Source organism: Culex pipiens, chromosome 3 (assembly GCF_016801865.2).
Source record: "Culex pipiens pallens isolate TS chromosome 3, TS_CPP_V2, whole genome shotgun sequence".
Taxonomy (NCBI): domain Eukaryota; kingdom Metazoa; phylum Arthropoda; class Insecta; order Diptera; family Culicidae; genus Culex; species Culex pipiens.
The window spans coordinates 183,392,125-183,418,237 of record NC_068939.1 but is presented as its reverse complement, the minus strand read 5'-3'; the positions used below and the strand labels follow the sequence as shown (position 1 = coordinate 183,418,237).

Genomic DNA, 26,113 nt, shown 5'->3' with positions numbered 1-26,113 from the left:
ATTACAGAGTTTAAAATCACTTCAATAATTATTACCATGCCTTTTTTCTAACGATTTCTCTCTATGTTTCAAATATTTAGCAGAATATTTAAAGAATGAATTATCAAGTTCTTCAAGTTTATCTTCGTCCTCTTCTTCCAGGGATTTAGAAGTTATCTCACAACACTTTTTCTTATAATATTTTGCTTTTATGACATCTTCATCTTCTTCATCTGTTTCTTCTGCAGCCATCTCTCTTCGTTTTTTTGTTAGTTCTTCTTCCGCGTCCAAATATGCCTGTAAGCGATTTCGGCGGCGGGTGTGCTTAGAAAGCACGGTCTCGAATCCATCGTTGTCTTCTTCGTCGATTTCACTTGTTTCCATTGCATTTTGTTCTGGTTTACTATTGTTGCTTTTACTGCTGCTGCTGCTTGGCTCGGGTTCAATCGGTTGTGTACTGCTTTTTTGGTTAACCTTTTTACTCGAATCCGCACATTTTTTGTTCTTTGCTTTGAGTTTGCAAAGCGATTTTTTGCCTACAATCGTCACTGCTGCAGCAGCATTGTTTACAGTGATTAATTTCGGCGTTGGCTGTTTCAGCAACATCCGCAGGGTCCGAACTCCATTTGGGATCCCTGGGAAGAAGTTAATCCAGCGGTCGTTGGTGATGGTCAAAACTTCGCCGTATTTACTCATCACTTTGACTACGTCATCATTGCTTATGCCTAGAGGTAGGTCAAGCAAACGAACTTCCGTAGCGTTGTTGTCCAGGTAAATCGGGATTTTGCAACCCTGATATACCAGAGGTTTGTCGATGATGGACGAGGCCATTGCTGAGTCGGCGAACTGCAACACGGCTATTTTTCTTCTATTGCATAATTGCAATGCTCGCAAGTTTTCTTGGTTTACTTGAAGGTCTGCGAGAAATTTTTTTACAAGCTTTGGGCTTGGTTGGTTTTGGAGTTGACAAAAGTCCAGAACCACACTGTTTTTGTCTACGGTGCACATTTTAAAAAAAGCGGCGACGCGCACACAAACTGCGGACTGGCGTTGAGAATGCGACTTGTAAGGTCGGCGGTTACTTTGCAACTGCAAGCGGAAAACTGTTTTTTTGGGTTATTTCAAGCATCTGTGCAAATTAGTTGGTTGAGATTAACCCATTGATACCCGAGCCTAAAGTTGGTAAAAAAATGTTTTTCATACAAATATGACTTTTTTAAATCGCTAATAACTTTTCAGGATCGAATTTTACAGCTTTGGTATGTTCTACAAAGCTGTAGAGCATTAAATTTTCAATAAGAATCTCACTTTTGGGAATATTTGGATGGAAGAAGCGTACCGTGCAGACCAAACTGTAAGAAAATTGGGTTTTCCATACATTTTTTTCACCTTCGAGTATCCCGAGTATGGGTAAATGTTGACCGATTTTGTTAGGTCAAGGAACAATATTCAGCTTGTGGAGCGAAGTTTTGAGAAAATGTCCCATATTCTGGGCACCCTACTCTCCATACCAAAATGGTGTGAGAAAATTCAAAAAAAAAATATATCTTTTAAAGGAATTTTTGATTGATTTTGTGTTTTCGGCAAAGTATTAGGTATTGAGAGGACAAAACCGTTTATTTTACTTATTTTTAAAATCACAGAAAAAATAATTTGAAAAAACACTATTTTTATTTCATTTTTTGCCATCTTTTCAGAAAATTCAAGAAAAGGCAAAAATCTTTGACAAATTTATGCATTTTTGAAAAAAATAGTGATAGGTCAAAAAATGACAACATTTTTAAATGAAAATCAAATTTGAAATCATGAAGTAGGGGAACAGCATCTAATTCCAGCGTGCCTCTAATGTTGCCATATCTTTAACATTCAATTACAGCTCATTAAAAGCGTTTTCTACTGAAATCGAATGATAAATAGCTCAATAAGAAATGAGCAAGAAAGTTTCTATCAAAAGTTTTGCAAAATAAGATGTTAAAATAGTGAAAACCTAACCTAACCTGCCAAACATATGAGAATTTCTCCTACTTCATTGAAATTTTGATAATGTGCACTGTTTTCAAGTTATAGCCCTTTCAAGGTACTTAAAAAAAGACGCAGCTTTTAATATTTAAAAATAGTGCCCATATCGAAAAACATATTTTCGAAAAGCTGAGAAAATTCTCTATAATTGGTTTTTTTTAACTTTGTGGATACGGCCTTTGGTTGCTGAGAAATTACCATGCTTAAAACGATCACCGGTATCTCGGGAACTCATGGTCCGATTTTCGATGTTAGAAATATTTTTTTTTAATTTTAAAATTTTCTGTCCTTTTTTAATAAAAATTATTTTGAAATTGCTCAGCATCAGAAAAAGTAAAAAATAAGTGCTTTTAGTCCACCCAAAAATAAAGCTTGGTTATAAATTTTAAAAATTATTTTTATTGAAAAGAACAGTAGTAAACTTGTTTTGACCTTTTTTCTATTTTTTTTAAAACTATATTTTTTTCAAAAGGTCATAAGTTGGTCAATGATATTTTGAGTTATTTTGAAATTATTCCCTAAAACATTTAAAAAAAATAATTTTTTTATAAAACTTTTTTTTTTTGCCAAAAAGTGATTGTAAAAATCAACAATTTTTTATAAGGTAAAATCTACAACTTTGCCGAGAACACCAAATTGATCCTCACTGTTAAGGCATCGGACTCCTAGTTTCAAGTAGGAATCTCGTAATAGAAAACGCCAAGGCCATGCCGTAGAGCGAACAATGTATACCGTAAACCGGGGTGAATTTGATAGCCGGGGCGACTTTGATAGGTTTGAGATTTTTTCGCAAAATGAAGAGAACAAATAAAATACGTACGGAATTGCATGGAATCATAGTTACCGGGGTAGAGAAAGGTTCAAGGTACTTCCAGAATAAGTTTTCATTAAATTTTGAAAAGTTTGTTAACTATAATTAGGAAAACGTTGATGAATAGCATTTTTTTCGTATTCTCAAAGTGTGATGATTTTCTCAATGATGTTAGTAAAAAATAAAATTGTGTGTTTTTGAAACATAATTAAATAAAATTTCCTAATTTAAAGGCATTTTCAGTAGAACAAATTTCATAAAAAATGTGAAAACTTTTGATTCGTGCTTCGAATTCAGTTTAAAATGCAATATGAACCGATAATTTTATAAACAAAACTATTGCAAACAAATTTTAGGCAAAATTCTGATTTTTTTTAAAAAAGGCTCGTTTTGTAGATAATATTTTGATACACAATTTTATGTCAGAATATGTGGAGCTAATTTTTTTGACATTCAGAATATCTTTTTTTTCATAAACCCGCTTTTTTGAAGGCAACAATCTGATCTCCTCGAAAAAAAAAACCAGCAATAGTTAAAAATATTTCACCCTCCATGTTCAGAATACAATATCTCACAAACATAATCTATTGCGTCTGAATCCTAGGATAAACTTCTCAAACCAAAAATACATTTCACGTCACTTTCACACGCCACACCCTGGGGCATATCGCCATGATCCATAACATCAAGCACACAACAGTCAGGTGCATGAAAGTGCATTTCGCGTCAGCTTTCAATTAGGTAAATGTGACACATGAAAGGAGAAATGATATCCGTTCCGCACGGTGCAAAGGCGAATCGGTGGATCCACCTCCACTATAACAATACAGCCTTGAGGGCTGTCATCTTTTCGAACCAGCTCAACTAACCTGCGGATGGTGTGCAGTTGACGAAAAGGAGCATATCGTTGTGCTACTAGCTGCCAAAATGGAAATGTAACCCTTAGAGTCTGTTCAGATTATTATAAAATTAGTGAATTTTTTAAAGCATTTTTTTTATTCATATCAAACCCTCATACGATCCCTCAATATCAAAGGGTTGAAAGCTGATGAATCTCCCACAAACCACTTCTCCCTCAAGTGACATGATGTTCACCGCTTATCCAGCCTGCAAGTGCTTTTCATTCTTGTGCGCAGCGGTAGGATAACACAACGGCCATGACAACGTCTGTGTGGTGGCGCCCCGAGGGAAGTGTCGAAGCTGACACCTTCCTCCCGCGTTTCCGAGGTGTGTAGCAGCTGCATTAGAATGTGCATCCGGAATGTAAAACCGTCGCATGTCACTTCCAGGCGAGCTCGAGCGGGAAGAGATGAAACACCCTCGAGGGCATTTTAATCTGCTTGTCTGGCCTTTGGCATTCCGGCCCCGGGGGTGTTGAGGTGACTTTTCCACTTCCGTGTGCTGAAACGGTCGCTTTCGTCGGTTCCGGAAGGGATACGTGAGCCAGGGGTCGTTTGCTTTTAATGCTTCATAAATTTGCACGGATGGTAGCGGCGGTAATTTAAGAGGGAAATGAAGAAAGGTTCAACGGGAAGCCAGAAAATCGTGTCTCGTGAAATTATTGAAGAACTTCTTGGGTTTGTATTCTTTTTTCTCTTTTTTAGGAGTTAACCCTTTCAAATTTTCCTATTCTTCCGTTTCTTATAGGTTTTGATCCTTTGACTTTGACTTTGTAGAACATCGCTAAGCGCTAGGAATTGGTCCCGAAAAGACACAGGATATTTTTTGTAGCATGGAAAAAAAAAACGTGCTCAAAAAATTTGCCTGTATCTTTCCGGGATTAACTTTCTCAAATAAGAGTTAAGAGCGAGTTTTTCACCAATGTGTAACAGGTCGTATCGAGGTGCTCCGATTTGGATGTAATACAGCGTTTGTTTGTCTATACATGAGATGAACTCATGCCAAATATGAGCCCTCTACGACAAAGGGAAGTGGGGTAAAACGAGCTTTGAAGTGTGAGGTCGAAAAAACATGAAAAATCTTAAAATTGCTCGCATTTCCGTAAAACTTCTTCAATTCCAACTCTCTTAGATGCATTCGAAAGGTCTTTTGAAGCACTTCAAAATGAGCCATAGACATCCAGGATTGGTTTGATTTTTTCTCATAGCTTTTGCAAATTACTGTTAAAAATAGATTTTTTTAAAACCTTTATATCTTTTTCCAACAGCCTCCAACACCCATACTCCCATAGGTCAAAAGAAAGGTAATTTCATGGACTATAAGCCTACGGAAATAACTTTTTGGCCAATCGCAGTTTTTCTCATAGTTTTTCGATTTTTCTATTACAAACATTTTACAACGTTAGTTTTTGCCCTGTAGGCCGTCATAGCGGCACTTTTTGGTCTCAATTTTGTCATATTCGGAATCCTCGGACAATTTCACGTAAGTTAGAAGTATTGGAGTTGTAAATTTGATTGGAAAAAATGCCATTTAAAATGAATTAAAATATTTTTTTAACATTTTGTCAGATTAGGGGTAAAACAGATATTCGCCTACTTAATACGGAATTTGACGTATTGATCACAGGGTAAATAAGATCTATTTATTTTTTCAAAAATGTTTTATTTAATTATTTTTGAAATCAAATTTACAACTCCAATACTTCTAACTTACGTGAAAATGTCCGAGGATTCCGAATATGACAAAATTGAGACCAAAAAGTGCCGCTATGACGGCCTACAGGGCAAAAACTAACGTTGTAAAATGTTTGTTATAGAAAAATCGAAAAACTATGAGAAAAACTGCGATTGGCCAAAAAAATATTTCCGTAGGCTTATAGTCCATGAAATTACCTATCTTTCGACCTATGGGAGTATGGGTGTTGGAGGCTGTTGGAAAAAGATATAAAGGTTTTAAAAAAATCCATTTCTAACAGTAATTTGCATAAGCTATGAGTTGGCACATTTTGAAGTGCTTCAAAAGACCTTTCGAATGCATCTAAGAGAGTTGGAATTGAAGAAGTTTTACGGAAATGCGAGCAATTTTAAGATTTTTAATGTTTTTTCGACCTCACACTTCAAAGCCCGTTTTACCCCACTTCCCTTTGTCGTAGAGGGCTCATATTTGGCATGAGTTCATCTCATGTATAGACAAACAAACGCTGAAAGTTTCATCCAAATCGGAGAACCTCGATACGACCTCTAAACAAACCGAGCAATATTTACAAATACTGCCTCTTAAAAAGTGAAAAATAAATAAATTAAATTTATTGAAATAACATTATAACTTCAGGTCAAGAGTGGAACAACTAAACATTAACCAGATGCGCTCAAAATTTTAGGCCAGCTTCTGGGGCTATAGTGCTTAAAATTCCGGTTGAGGCACTCGAAATTAAACACTTTTGTCTTTTTTATATGGGTAATTCTCTACCAACTCACACGAAATCGGGAAAAGTTGCCCCGACCCCTCTTCGATTTGTGTGAAACTTTGTCTTAAGGGGTTACTTTTGTCCCTGATTACGAATCTAAGGTCGGTTTTTGATATCTCGTGACGGAGGGGCGGTACGACCCCTTTCATTTTTGAACATGCGAAAAAAGAGGTGATTTTCAATAATTTGCAGCCTGGAACGGTGATGATATAGGAATTTTGTGTCAAAGAGACTTTTGTGTAAAATTAGACGCCCGATTTGATGGCGTACTCAGAATTCCAAAAAAAACGTATTTTTCATCGAAAAAAACACTAAAAAAGTTTTAAAAATTCTCCCATTTTCCGTTACTCGGCTGTAAAAAGTTTGGAACATGTCATTTTATGGGAAATTTAATATACTTTTCGAATCGACATTGACCCAGAAGGGTCATTTTTTCATTTAGAACAAGTTTTTTCATTTTAAAATTTCGTGTTTTTTCTAACTTTGCAGGGTTTTTTTTAGAGTGTAACAATGTTCTACAAAGTTGTAGAGCAGACAATTACAAAAATTTTGATATATAGACATAAGGGGTTTGCTTATAAACATCACGAGTTATCGCGATTTTACGAAAAAAAAGTTTTGAAAAAGTTGGTCGTCATCGATCATAGCCGTTCATGGTCACCCGCGACAGACACGGACGACGAAACAAAGAGAAACGCAAAAAGTAACTTTTTCAAAACTATATTTTTTTTAGGTGTAAATTGCGCAATACAGGTAGAAAAAATAAATTTATCAAAATTTTGATCTCGGAAATGGATTCTACGTCCAATTTCCTTCAAAATTGAGTCCAAAACCAACTTTCTAAGATTTGTGGTTCCTGAGCTACCACCGTTGGAATGGAAGTTGAGATGGAATGACCCATATGACATTAAATTACCGGGTCTCGGTAATTTCCGGGAAATAGTAAAATTCAACTCTCGATTCTCGGCAAATTGAAAATCTCGAGAATCATCACCCTCTGTTAGGAACATTTCTTTAAGATTATTCAAGAATTGTTTTCAGAGAACTTCTAATCTGCACGCTAAAAAAAATTGTGTAAAGGTTAATTATGAGAAGTTACTTAATTTTCTAAAAACAATGTCTTTATTTTTTTTATATAATATTGTTCCCTCGGTCTCAAACTGCGAATTCTATTCATTTTATCTAAACGGCAATCCAAAACTAAGGATTCTGAGCTCATCCCGACCATAAATTGTACACAAAACCTTCAATATCCTAAAAAAAGTCATCTAATCCGCCAGAATCGATTCCGGTTCCACGCCATCGCGCCCAAATTGTTCAACCATCGTCACCACGTGGCGCATGTGTGGCACAAAATCCCACGTTTGCCGCCACCCCGTCCTCCCTCGCAGGTCGGTCGGATGCTGCGAATGTTGATGATACCCATCAGCTACAATCGCGCGCGTGTGATAATGGGCCATGAACAAAAAAAAAAGCAAAGCATAACATTAAGCTTGTTTTCTGTTTCGTTGAACAAAATAGCTCAGAGAGTAGCGAGCGAGGTACCTTTTTTGCGCGAGAAAACCTTGCTCTTTCTCCTTGATAAACACCGTCGGCGGTGGTGTCGTTGCTGCTGCTTCTGCTGCTAATGACACCTCAATTAAACGGTCGCTTTATGCGAATCCACATTTCACTTTCAGTAGCAGCAGTAGCATCATCATCACCTTCTCCTCCCGAGGGCAAGAGGATTCTCGCGACGACAAGGGACGAGTTGGTCTCCCAGAAGAGATTTTGTGTTGTTTTTGGGTGTGAGAAAATTAGCGAAACGTTGCTGCTACTATACATGTAACAGTAACATGCCTTCCAGTGTGTGAAATTATGGCTAGGTTAACTGCTGTTGACACGTTTTTGTGGGTCGTTTTGGAATGTCAGCCGAGTTGAGTTGTTTTTAAATTGTTGGTTAGTAGGTTACGAATTGTTGTGTAACTGTTGATTGCTTGAGGTTGAAGGATGGGGTCAGTTAATTTGAAGTCAGACAATGATATAAATTTCCCAACATAATAAGCTTTTCTAAGAATGATTGTTCTACAAATTTAATGTCAAAATAATTCGAATCCATAATATCGTAATAGTGATGTTTTGTTTGGTTACGTTAAAAATATCTACGGGAATATATAAATTTTAAATTTGAATATAATCAATTCCAAGAAACTTTGCAATTCAGACCAGGAATTGAAAACTAACATGACATTTAGTAGAACAAAAAATACCGTAAACCGGGGTGACATTGATATAATTTCGATTTATTTTTGGAATATTTTTCAACTTGAAAGGTTTATCCTAAGATTATTATTTGGGTAATTCTCCGCCAACTCACACAGCAGTTGCCCCGACCCCTCTTCGATTTACGTGACACTTTGTCCTAAGGGGTAACTTTTGTCCCTGATCACGAATTTGCAGCCTGAAACGGTGATGAGATAGAAATTTGGTGTCAAAGGGACTTTTGTGTAAAATTAGACGCCCGATTTGATGGCGTACTCAGAATTCCGAAAAAACGTATTTTTCATCGAAAAAAACACTAAAAAAGTTTTGAAAATTCTCCCATTTTCCGTTACTCGAATGTAAATTTTTTTGGAACATGTCATTTTATGGGAAATTTAATGTACTTTTCGAATCTACATTGACCCAGAAGGGTCATTTTTTCATCTAGAACAAAATTTTTCATTTTTAAATTTCGTGTTTTTTCTAACTTTGCAGGGTTATTTTTTAGAGTGTAACAATGTTCAACAAAGCTGTATAGCAGACAATTACAAAAATTTTAATATATAAACATAAGGGGTTTGCTTATAAACATCACGAGTTATTGCGATTTTACGAAAAAAAGTTTGTTTTTTTTTTCAAAAATAATGCATGCACCTTGTGTGGTAATTCTCTACCAACTCACACGAAATCGGGAAAAGTTGCCCCGACCCCTCTTCGATTTGCGTGAAACTTTGTCCTAAGGGGTAACTTTTGTCCCTGATCACGAATCCGAGGTCTGTTTTTTGATATCTCGTGACGGAGGGGCGGTACGACCCCTTCCATTTTTGAACATGCGAAAAAAGAGGTGTTTTTCAAAAATTTGCAGCCTGAAACGGTGATGAGATAGAAATTTGGTGTCAAAGGGATTTTTATGTAAAATTGAACGCCCGATTTGATGGCTTACTCAGAATTCCGAAAAAACGTATTTTTCATCGAAAAAAACACCAAAAAAGTTTTCAAAACTCTCCCATTTTCCGTTACTCGACTGTAAAAATTTTTGGAACATGTCATTTTATGGGAAACTTAATGTACCGTAAACTGGGGTGACTTTGATAGGATTTCAATTTGTTTTTTGAATATTTTCAAACAGGTATGGTTTTTCTCAAGATTATTATTTTTAAAACATGTACTGGGGTAAGCCACACAAAGTCCATGCACTATTTTGGAAAAAAAAAGTTGTTTCAATAGTGTTTAGAAAAAGAGTTGAGTTAAAAATTCTTAGTTTAAACTCCGGGGTGACTTTGATAGTCATAGTTTTTCGTCATTTATTATGAGCCTTCTGCCATTTAATTTTGAGCCTTCTGCCACTGTTCTAGCTGTAGTTTAAATAAGCTACAATTTGTTTGATTTATCGAACTATCCATTGTAATTTCCTTTACCGTTACTTCCTTGACCTTAAGCAAAGTGTATACACTAACAGGCTATCGTTACAAATAAACAAACATATTACAAATTACAAAATTGTTGAAATCATATTTAAGATGTTCAACTTTATTTGTACGTTAAATGTACCATCACTAAAGTAGCTGATATAGTTTTTAAGAAAAAAAATCAATGTTTATAATTAGTTAACTAAGTTTATAAGCTTTTTAACAAAATACACATAAATTTTAGGTAAAATTGCTAAAAAGTCGGAATTTTGTCAGAAATTTGTTAAAACTAGTTTTGTTTATAAAATTATCGATTTATATTGCATTTTATACTGAATTCGAAGCACGAATCACAAGTTTTCACATTTTGTATAAAATTTGTTCTACTGAAAATGCCTATAAATCTGAAGATTTTTTTAAATTGTTTTTCAAAAACACATATTATTTGTTATTTACAAACTTATTTAACCTTCTCCTAGTGGAAAATTTTCCAAAGAATCCGAAAATGCATTCCGCTTTCCGATTCAAAATCATGTTCATTGAGAAAATTATGACACTTTGAGAAGTTTAAAATAATGACTTTCATCAACATTTTCTTAACTATAGTAAACTAACTTTTTAAACTTTTCAAAATTTTATGAAAAGTTCTTTTTGAGGTACTTTGAACACTTCTCTACCACGGTCAGTATGATTCTAAACCATTCCGTACGTATTTTAATTGTACTCTTCATTTTGCGGAAAAATTGCAAACCTATCAAAGTCACCCCGGCTATCAAAGTCACCCCGTTTTACGGTACTTTTCGAATCTACATTGACCCAGAAGGGTCATTTTTTCATTTAGAACAAATTTTTTCATTTTAAAATTTCGTGTTTTTTCTAACTTTGCAGGGTTATTTTTTAGAGTGTTACAATGTTCTACAAAGTTGTAGAGCAGACAATTATTGAATTGAAAATTCATATTTTGAATTCCGGGGTGACTTTGATAGTCATAGTTATTCTTGTGAAAATCAGATTTGATATGTTCAAATTTTATTTTTAAGTCAAATGTACCATTTTCCCATTTTATATGAAATTTGTTCTACTGAAAATGCTTATAAATTGGGATTTTTTTGAATTATGTTTCCAAAACACATAATATCAATTATTTACAAACTTATTTTACCTTCTCCTAGTGGAAAATTGTCCAAAGAATCCGAAAATGCATTCCATTTTTTGATTCGAAATCAGGTTCATTGAGAAAATCATGACACTTTGAGAATATTAAAATAATGCTATTTATCAACATTTTCTTAATTATAGTTAACTAACTTTTTAAACTTTTCAAAATTTTATGAAAACTTCTTCTAGAAGTACTTTGAACACTTCTCTACCACGGTCAGAATGATTCCATACCATTCCGTACGTATTTAATTTGTACACTTCAGTTTGCGGAAAAATCTCAAGCCTATCAAAGTCACCCCGGCTATCAAAGTCACCCCGTTTTACGGTACTTATTTAACAGCAAACATATCTTAAAAAAAAACATTTCATCATGTTTTACCAAATCATACAAAATAAGTATTTTACCATGCGTAACTAGCACCTTCACATACCGCATAAAATGTGTAGGCAAAACAACTCAAAACATGCTTTTTCCATAAAGACATCATCATAACACTCCACCCACCATCATTTCCACGACGAGTCATTTATAATCTTGTACAGCATCACTTTTCACCTGAATGACTCGACAGTAAAAAAAAGCAAAAAAGAAAAAAAAACAAACTCAACAGTCATGGGAACGAACGTGTGTATGCGATAATTGCACCTTCGGGCGGAAGGAACTCCACGTTCGGTATAGGCGATAAAAGCTTGCTGCCGAAGCAAAATGACGCGACAGACGCAGTAACCTCTGCCTACCGAATCGTTTGCCCGTGAGTGATACGATTCAAAAGAGCAAGGGAAAAGAGGGTAGGCTGTGGCGGTGTTTTCACTTGGTTTTCAATGAAAATATTTTATTTATATATTTTTAAATTTTTTAACATTCGTGTTGCAAGAAAAATAAAAATATACATTTTTAATTTGTTTTTAAAAAATCTGAAAAAAATATCCTTAAACAATAAAATTGCATAGCCAAATACTTAATGGTATTTAAATTTCTTCAAATTTTATAAACATAAAAAAGCAATCATCCACTAGTTGGTTTGATCACGTTATCATTGTCTGGCAAGCAGAAGCTCATCGCTCTACCGCACCATACAATGTCATCGCCGTGCTTGCTGCGGTTTGGAATGTGTTTATTTTTGTTTTCCTCTCTTTCTCTCTTTATTTCGCTTCTTCGATCACGCAGCATCACGTCATCAAGACTTGGATTGCAGCACCACACCAACAAGTCTGCAGAGACTATTATGCAGAGAGTTTCGGGCTCGGCGTGCGCGATTATGCTAATAGAAAATGAAAAGTGAAATTCTGGCTGGTGTGGTGAGATATTCGCTGACGAAGATGATGATGCGTGCGTGAGATTCGAACCGGAGATCATTGAACGCGCTCGCCCGGGAACGATTGGCATTTTGACGGCCACGGGTAATGAACGGGTTCGCACCGAGAGGTGAATCACTTTGATTGTTACACAATTTGTGCGTATACTTTAGAGTCAGTGCGAATTAATCACACAAGCGATTTTTGTCTGTCTGGTACAATTGAAAATTGCGTGCAATACTTTACTTGGGATTTTTCTTAACAAAAAAGCTAGTATTAACCTTCAACATACAATCGCAGTCAGTAACTTATTAGTTGAGCAATTGTCTGGGACTTCTTTGAATTATGTTATTTTTTTCATTTGGTTTAAACTTTGCACATTTTTTGTATATGTTTAAAGAAGCAAACTTTCGCCGTCTACTTGCAATACAAATTTGAGGGATGTCATACAAAATTACAAATGAAGTATTACTTTTCAAGGATCACAAGACATTTAATTTAGATCTTTTGATGAGTGAAGCTCTATCTTTTAATTTCTATGATTAAATGACTAAAAAGATCAAAAAGATCAAAATGATCAAAATGATCAAAATGATCAAAATGATCAAAATGATCAAAATGATCAAAATGATCAAAATGATCAAAATGATCAAAATGATCAAAATGATCAAAATGATCAAAATGATCAAAATGATCAAAATGATCAAAATGATCAAAATGATCAAAATGATCAAAATGATCAAAATGATCAAAATGATCAAAATGATCAAAATGATCAAAATGATCAAAATGATCAAAATGATCAAAATGATCAAAATTATCAAAATGATCAAAATGATCAAAATGATCAAAATGATCAAAATGATCAAAATGATCAAAATGATCAAAATGACAAAAATGACAAAAATGACAAAAATGACAAAAATGACAAAAATGACAAAAATGACAAAAATGACAAAAATGACAAAAATGACAAAAATGACAAAAATGACAAAAATGACAAAAATGACAAAAATGACAAAAATGACAAAAATGACAAAAATGACAAAAATTACAAAAATTACAAAAATGACAAAAATGACAAAAATGACAAAAATGACAAAAATGACAAAAATGACAAAAATGACAAAAATGACAAAAATGACAAAAATTACAAAAATTACAAAAATTTAAAAAATTACAAAAATTACAAAAATTACAAAAATTACAAAAATTACAAAAATTACAAAAATTACAAAAATTACAAAAATTACAAAAATTACAAAAATGACAAAAATGACAAAAATGACAAAAATGACAAAAATGACAAAAATGACAAAAATGACAAAAATGACAAAAATGACAAAAATGACAAAAATGACAAAAATGACAAAAATGACAAAAATGACAAAAATGACAAAAATGACAAAAATGACAAAAATGACAAAAATGACAAAAATGACAAAAATGACAAAAATGACAAAAATGACAAAAATGACAAAAATGACAAAAATGACAAAAATGACAAAAATGACAAAAATGACAAAAATGACAAAAATGACAAAAATGACAAAAATGACAAAAATGACAAAAATGACAAAAATGACAAAAATGACAAAAATGACAAAAATGACAAAAATGACAAAAATGACAAAAATGACAAAAATGACAAAAATGACAAAAATGACAAAAATGACAAAAATGACAAAAATGACAAAAATGACAAAAATGACAAAAATGACAAAAATGACAAAAATGACAAAAATGACAAAAATGACAAAAATGACAAAAATGACAAAAATGACAAAAATGACAAAAATGACAAAAATGACAAAAATGACAAAAATGACAAAAATGACAAAAATGACAAAAATGACAAAAATGACAAAAATGACAAAAATGACAAAAATGACAAAAATGACAAAAATGACAAAAATGACAAAAATGACAAAAAATGACAAAAATGACAAAAATGACAAAAAATGACAAAAATGACAAAAATGACAAAAATGACAAAAATGACAGACTGATAGTTCCCTAAAGAACAAAATATAAAATACAGTTTAACATTTTTTTTGCTTTTCTTGAGATTTGCACAAACAATTGGTAAATTTGCTTTAAAAACGTTACTTAATCCACCCTAGGGTGGTTGGTGCCTTCCTCACATTTAAAGGGTGCTGTCCAAAAAAGACACAAAAGGGCGGTGTTTTTCAGTGTTTTATCAATTTGACAGATTATTCATATCACTAGATTGGGTAGTCAGAGCTTCATATTGCAGGGCACTTAGGTGCTTACAACTTATGATTGGGTAGTCAGATCTCCAATCTAATTCGTGCCCGTTGAAAAGGTATTTTGATTACCTATCCAACGACAGGTCGCATGAGAGATCCGGACAACGTTTTCATCAAAATATCTGAGATCCGGCCTCCAAAAAGTGCATAAATAACACTTAAGTGCTTATAACTTTTGATAGGGTTGTCAGTTCTTCAATTTCTTGGACGCATTGGACAGGTCTTTTGATGACCTATCCAACGACAATTCGCATGAGAGATCCGGACAACGTTTTCATCAAAATATCTGAGATCCGGCCTCCAAAAAGTGCATAAATAACACTTAAGTGCTTATAACTTTTGATAGGGTTGTCAGATCTTCAATGTCTTGGACGCATTGGACAGGTCTTTTGATGACCTATCCAACGACAGGTTGCATGAGAGATCCGGACAACGTTTTCATCAAAATATCTGAGATCCGGCCTCCAAAAAGTGCATAAATAACACTTAAGTGCTTATAACTATTGATAGGGTTGTCAGATCTTCAATGCCTTGGACGCGCTATAAAATATCTTTCTAAAAATGTATAGCATGACGGGGTTTCTTACAAAAACCACCCTTTATACAATCTTCCGGACTTTAGTCAAAATCGTTTTTTAGCATAACTTTTGAAGTACTTAACTAAACTTCATAATTTTCAATAGGGACTTATGGGACCCCAAGACGGATCGAATGAGACCAAAACGGTCCAAATCGGTTTAGCCAGTCTCAAGATAATCGAGTGCATATTTTTTGGTGCACAGACCCACATCCCTACACACACACACACACACACACACACACACACACACACACACACACACAGACATTTGCTCAGAATTTGATTCTGAGTCGATATGTATACGTGAAGGTGGGTCTAGGAGGTCAAATTAAGAAGTTCGTTTTTCGAGTGATTTTATAGCCTTTCCTCAGTAAAGTGAGGAAGGCAAAAAATAGTTAGCAAATCGCTCAAATTACTAATTACTGGAACCCCTCACTCTACAAAAAAGCTTTAAAAGAAGTTAAAGTTGTAGAAAATACTACACGTGGTTTGTGAAAAACCTGTACAAAGCAATAGAACAAAGAAACTATTTGTATATTGGTCAACTTTACATCCCCATCTCATCGCGAGATTACATCGAAACCCCCTTTGATATAAATAATATTCCGGTCACCACATTGCATAACCCTGCCACACACAACGAGCAAAGTGAAAGTCCACCGTCCTCTCCCATGAACCCATCCGATACTCGTTTTCCATAAGCAGACGTTCAGCGTCGCGACTACGACGGTCAGGTTATCCCAGCAGTGTGTGGAGGGATGGCATTTTTACGGCGAAATTACTCAACTTACCGGCATTTTGGACGCGGGCAGTACTCCGATGTTGTTGACATTGGTCCGGACGTTGAGCGCGCGCCTTTTGCTGCCCTCGACGTTGCCCAGCGATTCGGCCAGCCCGAGCTCATCACCGAGGCTGAAACCTGCAAACCAAAGAGAGCGAGAAACGTTGGTGATGATGATGATGGCAACACGGCGATTGTTTAGCAGACAAACTGGCGCTACTGCTGCGTGGAAAAGCGACTGGAAATGTTTATTTTTCATCGCCAAATGATAACAAATTTGGTTGAATAACGAAGGCAAGAAAAACATGGCAAATAAATACTGATTTGTTTGAACAAGCAAAACCAAATTATCTAATTATATATTCTGCTCAAACTTTGAATGAGAGCTTGCTGGGAAAATTTAAATTTAACTGAAATTATTTTGATAGTCAACAGATCCAAAAGGCAATGAATATTCATGCTTTTGATCCGATTCGTGCCAATAATGCAATGAATGCCATTTTAATCCATAATGATTATTTGCGATATCTGCACCGTCATCGCGACGCGGTGAAAGCTGACGCATCTCTGCGGAAATCGCTGGCTGGATGCATAATTACCATAAGTTATCTTCACGGTTCATCCGTCGTTGAGCAGCTGTCGCCAATGTTGGCCATAGGCCTCGGCCCAAGACCGTAATTATCAACCGTAATGCATCTAATCAAGCGTAGTAAATCATACTGGAGCCTAGTGTCGAGTGTCAAGACCTGCGAAACACATTAGGTACGTGCGACATTGAGGGTGCCTCCTCGTGCAAGATTTATGCAAAGTCGCTTCGAGTCCTCTTGTCACGGATATTAATCTGTCGTGTGTCGTGAGGAAATGAGTTGTCCCAACGTCACCCATCAGGACTACGAGTAATAACGTGTCACAGCTTTGCCCTTTACTCCGCATCACACCACAAACGCCACACAAAAGTAAGGTTACGGCAGTGGAATTTGATGGTTATTGACACGGTCTTTGTCACCGAACCGACTCATGAAAATTGCTGGATGGTGGAAAACATGCTGAGTATAAGCACGAAATCGAGTGAAACCAGCGTAGCGGTTGTTATCGTAAATTCTAATCGCACTCCTTGCGAAACGATTACGATTATGAGTGGTCGCTGGCGGTGGTCGGTTTTTGTGGCTCATAAGCGACACTATCGGGGACATTGGGGCAAATTACGGGTGAGTTGGGACAAAATTGAAATTAACCAAAATTTGTCAGACAGGAAAAACAAAATATATATGGAATAGCAAATAACTTCTCAGATAAAAGTTACAACAGTAGTAATCATCGCTGCTCTCCTCTTGTCACTTGTGTGCTATTCAGACGATCACAAGATAATACAAAATTAAATTTGAAATCGAAAATGCCTGTATTATAAAAAAAATTAATGCATAAATATTTTTTTCGAAAAATCTTCACTTTAACAAGCTGCTCATTAGGGTGTCCAGAATACTTATTTATTTTCAAAACCTCGCTATACAGCCTGATTATTGTTCCTTGAGCTAATTTAGGACTTTAGGCCAAATATGACCAAAATCGGTCAACATTTACTCATTGTGTATCAATTGTATGGAAAAAATTTAAAAAATGTATGAAAACCCCAATTTTCTTACGGGTTTGTCTGCAGGGTGCGCTACTTCCATCCAACTATTCCCGAAAGTTAGTTTCTCATAGGAAATTTAATGTTCTACAACTTTGTAGAACATACCAAAGCCGTAAAACTCGCCCTTCTGAACACGGAAAAAATAAAAAACTTCGCACAAAAATTCGGCAGAAGAGAGTTGAAATTTTTTGAACAATCGGCGAAAATTTAAAATTAAAAGTCTGTTTAAAATAATGTAAAAGATAACAGAAAATAATTCATAGCTTGTATGCTATCTTCTAACATTTCTGCTGCATAAAGATATGGCCTGTCACAAGAAAGAACGCAAACGTAAAATAATTTGAAATCCTGGTTTAAAAACTCTTGAATTGACATATTTTCATAAAATTCATAAAATTATTTAAAGAAAATATGTCTTCTCTTGGAAATATATAAAAAGCTACTCAAATTGAAAAGAATTCAGAATGTCATACGAAAAAAAAAGATATTTCAAAATGATTTTAATTTTTCTTTGCTCATGTTAAAAAATCTAAACCCACCAAATATAATTTGAATCAAATATGTACTAAATTTTCTTAAAAAAAAGTTCAATCAATTCTTCAAAAATGTATGACATTTAATTGTTAACATTTATTAATAATTTTGTTGAAACGTTTTTCTTAGATTTTCCTTTACCCAAAGAAGGAATTTTTCAGTCTTCATAAAATTATAGCAGCTTTTCATGCGGGAAGGGCTTTTCTGATCGATTTTGTGTCCTTAGCAAAGTTGTAAGTTATGATACCATTTGTAAATGTTTTTTTTCCCACAAATAGTGAAAAATTCCAAAATTGTATTTTTTATAGGTTTTAGTACACTAAAAAGGCAACTTTTGAGCCACAGAAAGGATTGAAAATAACAAAAAAATCACAGAGAAATGAATTTTTGAAAAGTTATTGTTTTTTTCCAAAAAATAGAAAGTGTATTCTGAAAAACAAGAAATTAAGAAAAAGCAAATTAAATTTGCAATTAGAAACTGTATTTTTTGAAAAAATGTGCTTTTTCACGTTATAGCCAATTAAGGGTTGATTTCTTATAACAAACAGTACATATATTTATTCAATTTGTGGATGTGAGTCCAATTCTGAAAATATTGAAGTAATGGCTGAAAAAGTTCTCAGCTGATGACATTTAAAATCTGAGAAATAATTGCCGAGTTTTTAATGACAATTGAATGCAAAAAAAAAAAATAAAAAAATCGGTTTTCATGGAGAAATGCTCGTGCATGTAAACAAATCTTATTGCATTTTCCACCACCAAATTTTGTATTTACTTTGATTACATTGTGCAATACAAATTTGCACTTCAATCATGAAAAAGCATGAGGTTAAAATGAGGTTGCCTCATTTTGAGCTTTTTTCCAAAAAAAATAGACGGGAGCCTAGCAGCTCTGTTCAGAAGATTTCAATAAACAAAATAAATACTTATTTTGAACATTTCTTTATTGTAGGCTTAGTTTCTAAAAATTACAAAAAAAAATGATAAGAAAATAAAACAAATATTGCTGAGATATCGTCAAGTGGAAAGTGAGGGATGGTTAGGTTACACTGAAACAAACTCATATTAAATAAACAAGTCCAAAAAAAAGCAGAAAATTGTAGGAAATTTTCCGAGCATTTTGAAAATATTCTAAGTTTTTTAAGCTTTTCCTTCTTTTAATGTATAATTAAATAGAAAATTTTCGAAAAAGTTTGCAATTTGCAAACGGTGCACTTAATAAAAAAAAACATAATTTTCGATAAAAAATTTGATTTAGCATCTAAAAAAATGAAATTTTTCAATGCTTTCTAAAATCACCTTTTTTCAAAAAAAAAATCGTAATTCCGTTACCAGATTTTGCACCGTCTTACTCTCTAGCGCAAAAGATGTATCATTTAGTTTCATTAAATGAATATTTTATTTTGATAATTGAAAAGCATTTTTTTCTAATGCGTTATCCTAAACAAAAATGCGTTATCCTTTTTTTCTGCAAAGTCCTGATTTTAATTTACAACATAAATTAATACACGAAATCGACCAGATTTTCTGGTACAGATTTTCGAATATTTTCATGCCCATTTTGAATGCACCACCAGCAAAAAAATAAGGAAACTTAACTGGAAAAACTATCTACGCAAATTGGCTTCTTTTGACATTTGGAATGAATGGATAAAGTTTCAATCAAACCAAAAATACAAAGACAAGTCTATTTGTGGAAGTGTAGATTCTAACTTTGATTCTCACTAGTATCTCCGTATTAAAAAAAAGTGTGATTAAAATCAAATTGAAAAATTGTTATTTTGGACGAAACCGTAAATTACTAATCAGCTTTAAAAAATGTTTAATGCAAGCAATCCGCTTTTGCCTTTTGATTTGACGTATGGATTTTTCTTTGGTTGCTTTGGAAATTTTAATTTGTAATAAAGGATATCTGATCTGATTTGGCAATATCAATATAACTCATCGTTTACGCTCATTCTTCCAACAGTTCATCATCGTTAAAAATCCATTAATGTCAAAATCAAACAATAACTGAGACCCCTTAAAAGCACATGTTTCGCTCACTGTCCAAGCATGAAAAGGTCCAGCGAAACAAAACTCACCCCAACAAAGTACAAGAACAACCATTAAAGAGACGCTCCCAGCTGTGTAACAAACAAACTCACCCCCTCTTCCTTCAAAGACTTTGCGGAAAAACAAACACACCCAACCCAACAGTCAGGTGTACTTAAAACTCAACTGAAGCATGGGGGCAAAAAAAAAAGGTGGTTGAAACATTTAAAAGCATGATTTAACTTTATGCTCGCATCTTTGTAATTACGCGCCATTAAGATTAAGATGCGCGCGAGACCATCAAATTTTAGTACAGACCAAAACCACTCCAGCTGATGTAAACCACGTCTTTTATAACACACTAAACGTGAGTGACTCCCCCAGGGCTGGCGGTGGGAACAAGTGTGATGTAATTAAATGCTCTACTTAAGTTAGTTTGGTAATCCAGTGCCGATGCAAATCCGATCAAAGTTAATCAAATAATAATGGCAATAATAATTGAATTGCCACCCGGCAGCGGCGTTCATGCCCAGAAGCATATTTGCAAATTCAGAGGAAATCGATCGCAAACAAACGCGCTCCAGTCAATAGAGTTGAGTTTTGAAGTCCCTGCTTAATTATTTCGCATGAGAGCGCTTTTGGGGTGAAACCATTGGTAACCGATATTCAATTATGAAACTGGCGATGATAAGCACTTCCATGTAGTTGACCAGGGTGCGACCATCTGCCATTTCCCTCTTGGAAAGCCTTCGGAAAACCACACACTTCTGGTTGGTGCGGTTTTCCGCGGGGATGGTGGGCTATATTCCGCTAATTAAATTCAATATATGTATGCGAAATATTTGCGGATCACTGGCTAAGCCAGCCCGATGGGACGGTGGAAACGGACGCTGGGGGGGAAGGGTAATTAACCCAAGGGAAATGAAATGCGGACATGGCACGAAATGAGGCTTTTCCGGGGATTAAGTGGGCACAATCAATTGGAAAGCAGTCACCAGCACCACCACCACGTCGGTAGTGTTTGGCGAGTGCAATTGATGCGGAAAAAATATGCATTCAGCGGAAATTCAGTGAATACAATAAAGTATCAACCGGGATGTTGAATTTAGTATCAAAGTATCATTATCATCCGGGACGTTAAATTTATTAAAGTTTAATATACACAGCGTGTAACAAATGAGCAATGCTATCCAGAGACCGGAAACGGGTTTATTTGTATTTTTGTTATTTGGCGCAAACTTGTGGGGGTCTCTTCCATAACAAAAACAGTTAGGGGAAAGTGGGGCCAGACGACCATATAGGGCAAGAGGAACAATCGCTCTTACGATGGGTTATACTTTATTTATTCCAACCTTTTCTTTTGAAAAAAAAAGTTTGGCAAAATTTGGCTTAAAAGAGTATGTAATAGGATTTTTTCTCAGTACTTCGAAAACATAAATTTTCAAAATAGACACTATTTTTGAAATCAGAAATATTCCAATTTTAATCTTATACTATCGGGATCGTGCAAAATAAAAATACAGACCACCATTTTAACATTTTTATGGTGTTTTTTTCTGAAAAATGCATAATATACCAGTACAATTAGTTTGCAATCATTTGTTAAAAATCATCTCAATTTAACGAGATATTTTTTCAGGGAAAAAAACTTTCTGCTGTGCTGTAACAAGAAATTCATTAAAATTCAAAATATTTTTGAACGAGCTCAAACGTGTTGAAAATGATAAAAAAAAATCGAGAAAAGGCATTTTTGATTGTTTTCAGATTTTATCTAATTTTTTTCTCATAAAAAATACATCTCCCCCCTCCCCCCTCATATGATAAACACAAACTTTGAAAAAAGTGCAACGGCCTTATTACAAACAAAAAAACTGAGAATTTGTTTGCGTTATTTTTAAATTGGAAATCGTACAGTAAGTTGCTTAGCTACAGAAAATAAGTAAGTGTTTTTTAATTAGCATTCGTTTTTCAACTTTTGATATCATTGTTAAACATTGAACGTTTTTCATTTGAATAAAAATATTGAAAAAAGTAAATCAACCATTATCTTAAAAAAGGGTCGATTTTTTTCCAAAAATTACTATTTAACAAAAGTTTCATTTCAATCATTAAATCCATACGGATAGTTGCAAAACTAGGGTTTGAAAAATGAAGGCTAATTGGAAAAAAAATCATTTTTCTCTCAACTTCTGATAATACGGATCGTTCGATTTTTGCTGAAAATTATAGAGAATTTTCTTATGTTATCAATAAAAAATCAGAAAAGGATTCAAATGGACTTATTTTTTTAAATAATAAATAAAATAGATAAAATATATCACGAAATAGCTACACGGTAAAAAAAATCATGGTAACACTATATCTGGGAAGGGGTACCGTAAACCGGGGTGACTTTGATAGTATTTCAATTTATTTTTGGAATATTTTCCAACTGGTAAGGTTTTTCTCAAGATGATTATTTTTAAAACATGTACAGGGGTAGGCCACACAAAGTCCATGCACTATTTTTGAAAAAAAGTTTTTTATGACTATCAAGTCATAGTTTTTCTTGTTAAAATCGGATTAAAGGTGTTCAATCTTTATTTTTACGTTAAATGTACTATCAAAACACGAATCGCAGTTTTTACATTTTATATGAAATTTGTTCAACTGAAATTGCCTATAAATTTTGAGATTTTTTTAAAATTATGTTTCAAAAACACATATTATTTAATATTTACAAACTAATTTTACCTTCTCCTAGTGGAACATTGTCCAAAGAATCCGAAAATGCATTCCATTTTCCGAATCAAAATCATGTTCATTGAGAAAATCATGACACTTCGAGAAGTTTCATCAACATTTTCTTAATAGTAGTTGACTAACTTTTTAAACTTTTCAAAATGTTATGAAAAGTTCATCTTAAGGTACTTTGAGCACTTCTCTACCACGGTCAGTATGATTCCAAACCATTTCCGTACGTATTAAATTTGTACTCTTCATTTTGCCAGCTATTTTGACAGCTGAGGAGATCCCTTAATGCATTGTCCACGTGGATACTTTAAGGGGGAGAGGGTATTAGGGAGCGTTCTTTTATTACGTAACGCAGTAGGGGGGGGGGGGGGGGTTGGAGGGTGTGTTATGTCCATACCAAATTTTTAAAATTTGTATGGAAATTTTGTTACGATGGGGGGGGGGGGAATTGTCTAAAAATACGATTTTTTTGCGTTACGTAATAAAAGAACGCTCCCTTAGCGATTGTCTACGCTCCATAAACACATTTTTTGCATGAACAATTGTCCGCAAGGGAGGTGGGTGGGTCTAGAATTTTCAAAAAAGTGTCTACGTGGATGTGGATAAGGTGTCATCCATTAAGTACGTCATATTAAAATCAGCCAAAATTTACTCCACCCCCCTTTGTCACGATTTCCCTATGCTTTTAACACGCAATGTCACGCTTGCTCAAAACCCCCCTCTTCCCTCAGAACGTGACGTACTTTATGGATGACGCCTAATGGACGTCCCCTTAAGAATTAAATCGAAATAATGTAATAAAATATTGCCCAGCCTTGATTTGGTCCCAAAATCTCAATGCATACATACATCATAATGAGTAAAATTGGCGTATACATCATTGTTTGTTTGATTAAAAAAAATGGGCCCAAGAGCAGTTTTTTCAAAAATTCTTTCGTTAGGAGGTAGCTGTTAAGATTCTTTATCAGACTGTACAATAAAATTGAAAATGTCCAATATGGCGTATACATCATATCGCCGTAAAACGGCAGTACAATTGATATGCAATAATTAGTCTTGAGTTAACACTCTTAAGAAAAAACTAAAATTTGATTGAAATTTTGTTTTGTGAAAATATTTTTTTTGTAGTTTTGAACATGGGTAATTCTCCGCCAACTCACACAGCAGTTGCCCCGACCCCTCTTCGATTTGCGTGAAACTTTGTCCTAAGGGGTAACTTTTGTCCCTGATCACGAATCCGAGGTCCGTTTTTTGATATCTCGTGACGGAGGGACGGTACGACCCCTTCCATTTTTGAACATGCGAAAAAAGAGGTGTTTTTCAATAATTTGCAGCCTGAAACGGTTATGAGATAGAAATTTGGTGTCAAAGGGACTTTTATGTAAAATTAGACGCCCGATTTGATGGCGTACTCAGAATTCCGAAAAAACGTATTTTTCATCGAAAAAAACACTAAAAAAGTTTTAAAAATTCTCCCATTTTCCGTTACTCGACTGTAAAAAATTTTGGAACATGTCATTTTATGGGAAATTTAATGTACTTTTCGAATCTACATTGTCCCAGAAGGGTAATTTTTTCATTTAGAACAAAATTTTTCATTTTAAAATTTCGTGTTTTTTCTAACTTTGCAGGGTTATTTTTTTGAGTGTAACAATGTTCTACAAAGTTGTAGAGCAGACAATTACAAAAATTTTGATATATAGACATAAGGGGTTTGCTTATAAACATCACGAGTTATCGCGATTTTACGAAAAAAAGTTTTGAAAAAGTTGGTCGTCATCGATCATGGCCGTTCATGGTCACCCGCGACAGACATGGACGACGAAACAAAGAGAAACGCAAAAAGTAACTTTTTCAAAACTTTTTTTCGTAAAATCGCGATAACTCGTGATGTTTATAAGCAAACCCCTTATGTCTATATATCAAAATGTTTGTAATTGTCTGCTCTACAACTTTGTAGAACATTGTTACACTCTAAAAAATAACCCTGCAAAGTTAGAAAAAACACGAAATTTTAAAATGAAAAATTTTGTTCTAAATGAAAAAATGACCCTTCTGGGTCAATGTAGATTCGAAAAGTACATTAAATTTCCCATAAAATGACATGTTCCAAAATTTTTTACAGTCGAGTAACGGAAAATGGGAGAATTTTTAAAACTTTTTTAGTGTTTTTTTCGATGAAAAATACGTTTTTTCGGAATTCTGAGTACGCCATCAAATCGGGCGTCTAATTTTTCATAAAAGTCCCTTTGACACCAAATTTCTATCTCATAACCGTTTCAGGCTGCAAATTATTGAAAAACACCTCTTTTTTCGCATGTTCAAAAATGGAAGGGGTCGTACCGTCCCTCCGTCACGAGATATCAAAAAACGGACCTCGGATTCGTGATCAGGGACAAAAGTTACCCCTTAGGACAAAGTTTCACGCAAATCGAAGAGGGGTCGGGGCAACTTTTCCCGATTTCGTGTGAGTTGGTAGAGAATTACCCACATCGAAAATTCATCAAAGTTAAAAATATTTTTGAATAAATACTAACATGCTAAAAATTATTTTTAAACGCAGTAGAATGCATTTTAAACTGATTTCAGTTAATTGGTCTTAAATTTTCGGCGCACTTTCGTTTCAAAACAAATTTAAAATGATCCACAATATATAACTTTGGATTTAACAATGATGTTATGTAAAAACAAATCAAATTTGGTCATATCGCTCAATTTTGATCCTTTCAAGATTTTTTCTCTCCACCTAAAAATATTTTTAAAATGTAATAAAATGAAAATGGGATTGCATTTATAATAAAAAAAAATTTTAACAAAAAAAAAATTTTTCATTAAAAAAAAGTTCTGCAATTTGCTTGTTTGAATAAATTTGCTATCGAATTTCATTTTTAATGTATAATAATTAGAAAATTATCATCATTCAATGGTAGCTTCAAAAAATTATATGAATAAATTCAAGCAATATGGAATCAATTAAATGTATATTTAAGTAAAAAATTCTTATCGATAAGCTTATTTGGCACTGGCTCATTCTTGGTAATGATATTCATTAAATTGAATTCATACAGATAATTTTATAGTGAAGAATGATTTTCTATGAGAATGGTGGAGGACTTTATCTTTAAAAAAATCAAATTTATTATGGCACCGGCATAAATTTTCAAATAAAACTAACGGCTTCATTTTCACCTACATGCTAATTCAATATTTTTCCAAAAAAACCCCAACACATAAGGCGACAATTTGCCGACCCAAAACATCCGCT

General features: G+C 34.1%; 1 protein-coding gene across 5 annotated transcripts in view; it reads right to left on the bottom strand.

The window, feature by feature from the left end:
- Positions 1 to 26,113, bottom strand: part of LOC120425773 (uncharacterized) — a 115,371-nt gene that overhangs the window by 12,701 nt on the left and 76,557 nt on the right. For all 5 annotated transcript variants that reach the window (XM_039590383.2, XM_052710074.1, XM_039590384.2 and 2 more), the window contains one exon: positions 15,925 to 16,052. In XM_039590383.2, the coding sequence (XP_039446317.1) occupies positions 15,925 to 16,052 (128 nt within the window). The remainder of the gene's footprint in view (positions 1 to 15,924; positions 16,053 to 26,113) is intronic.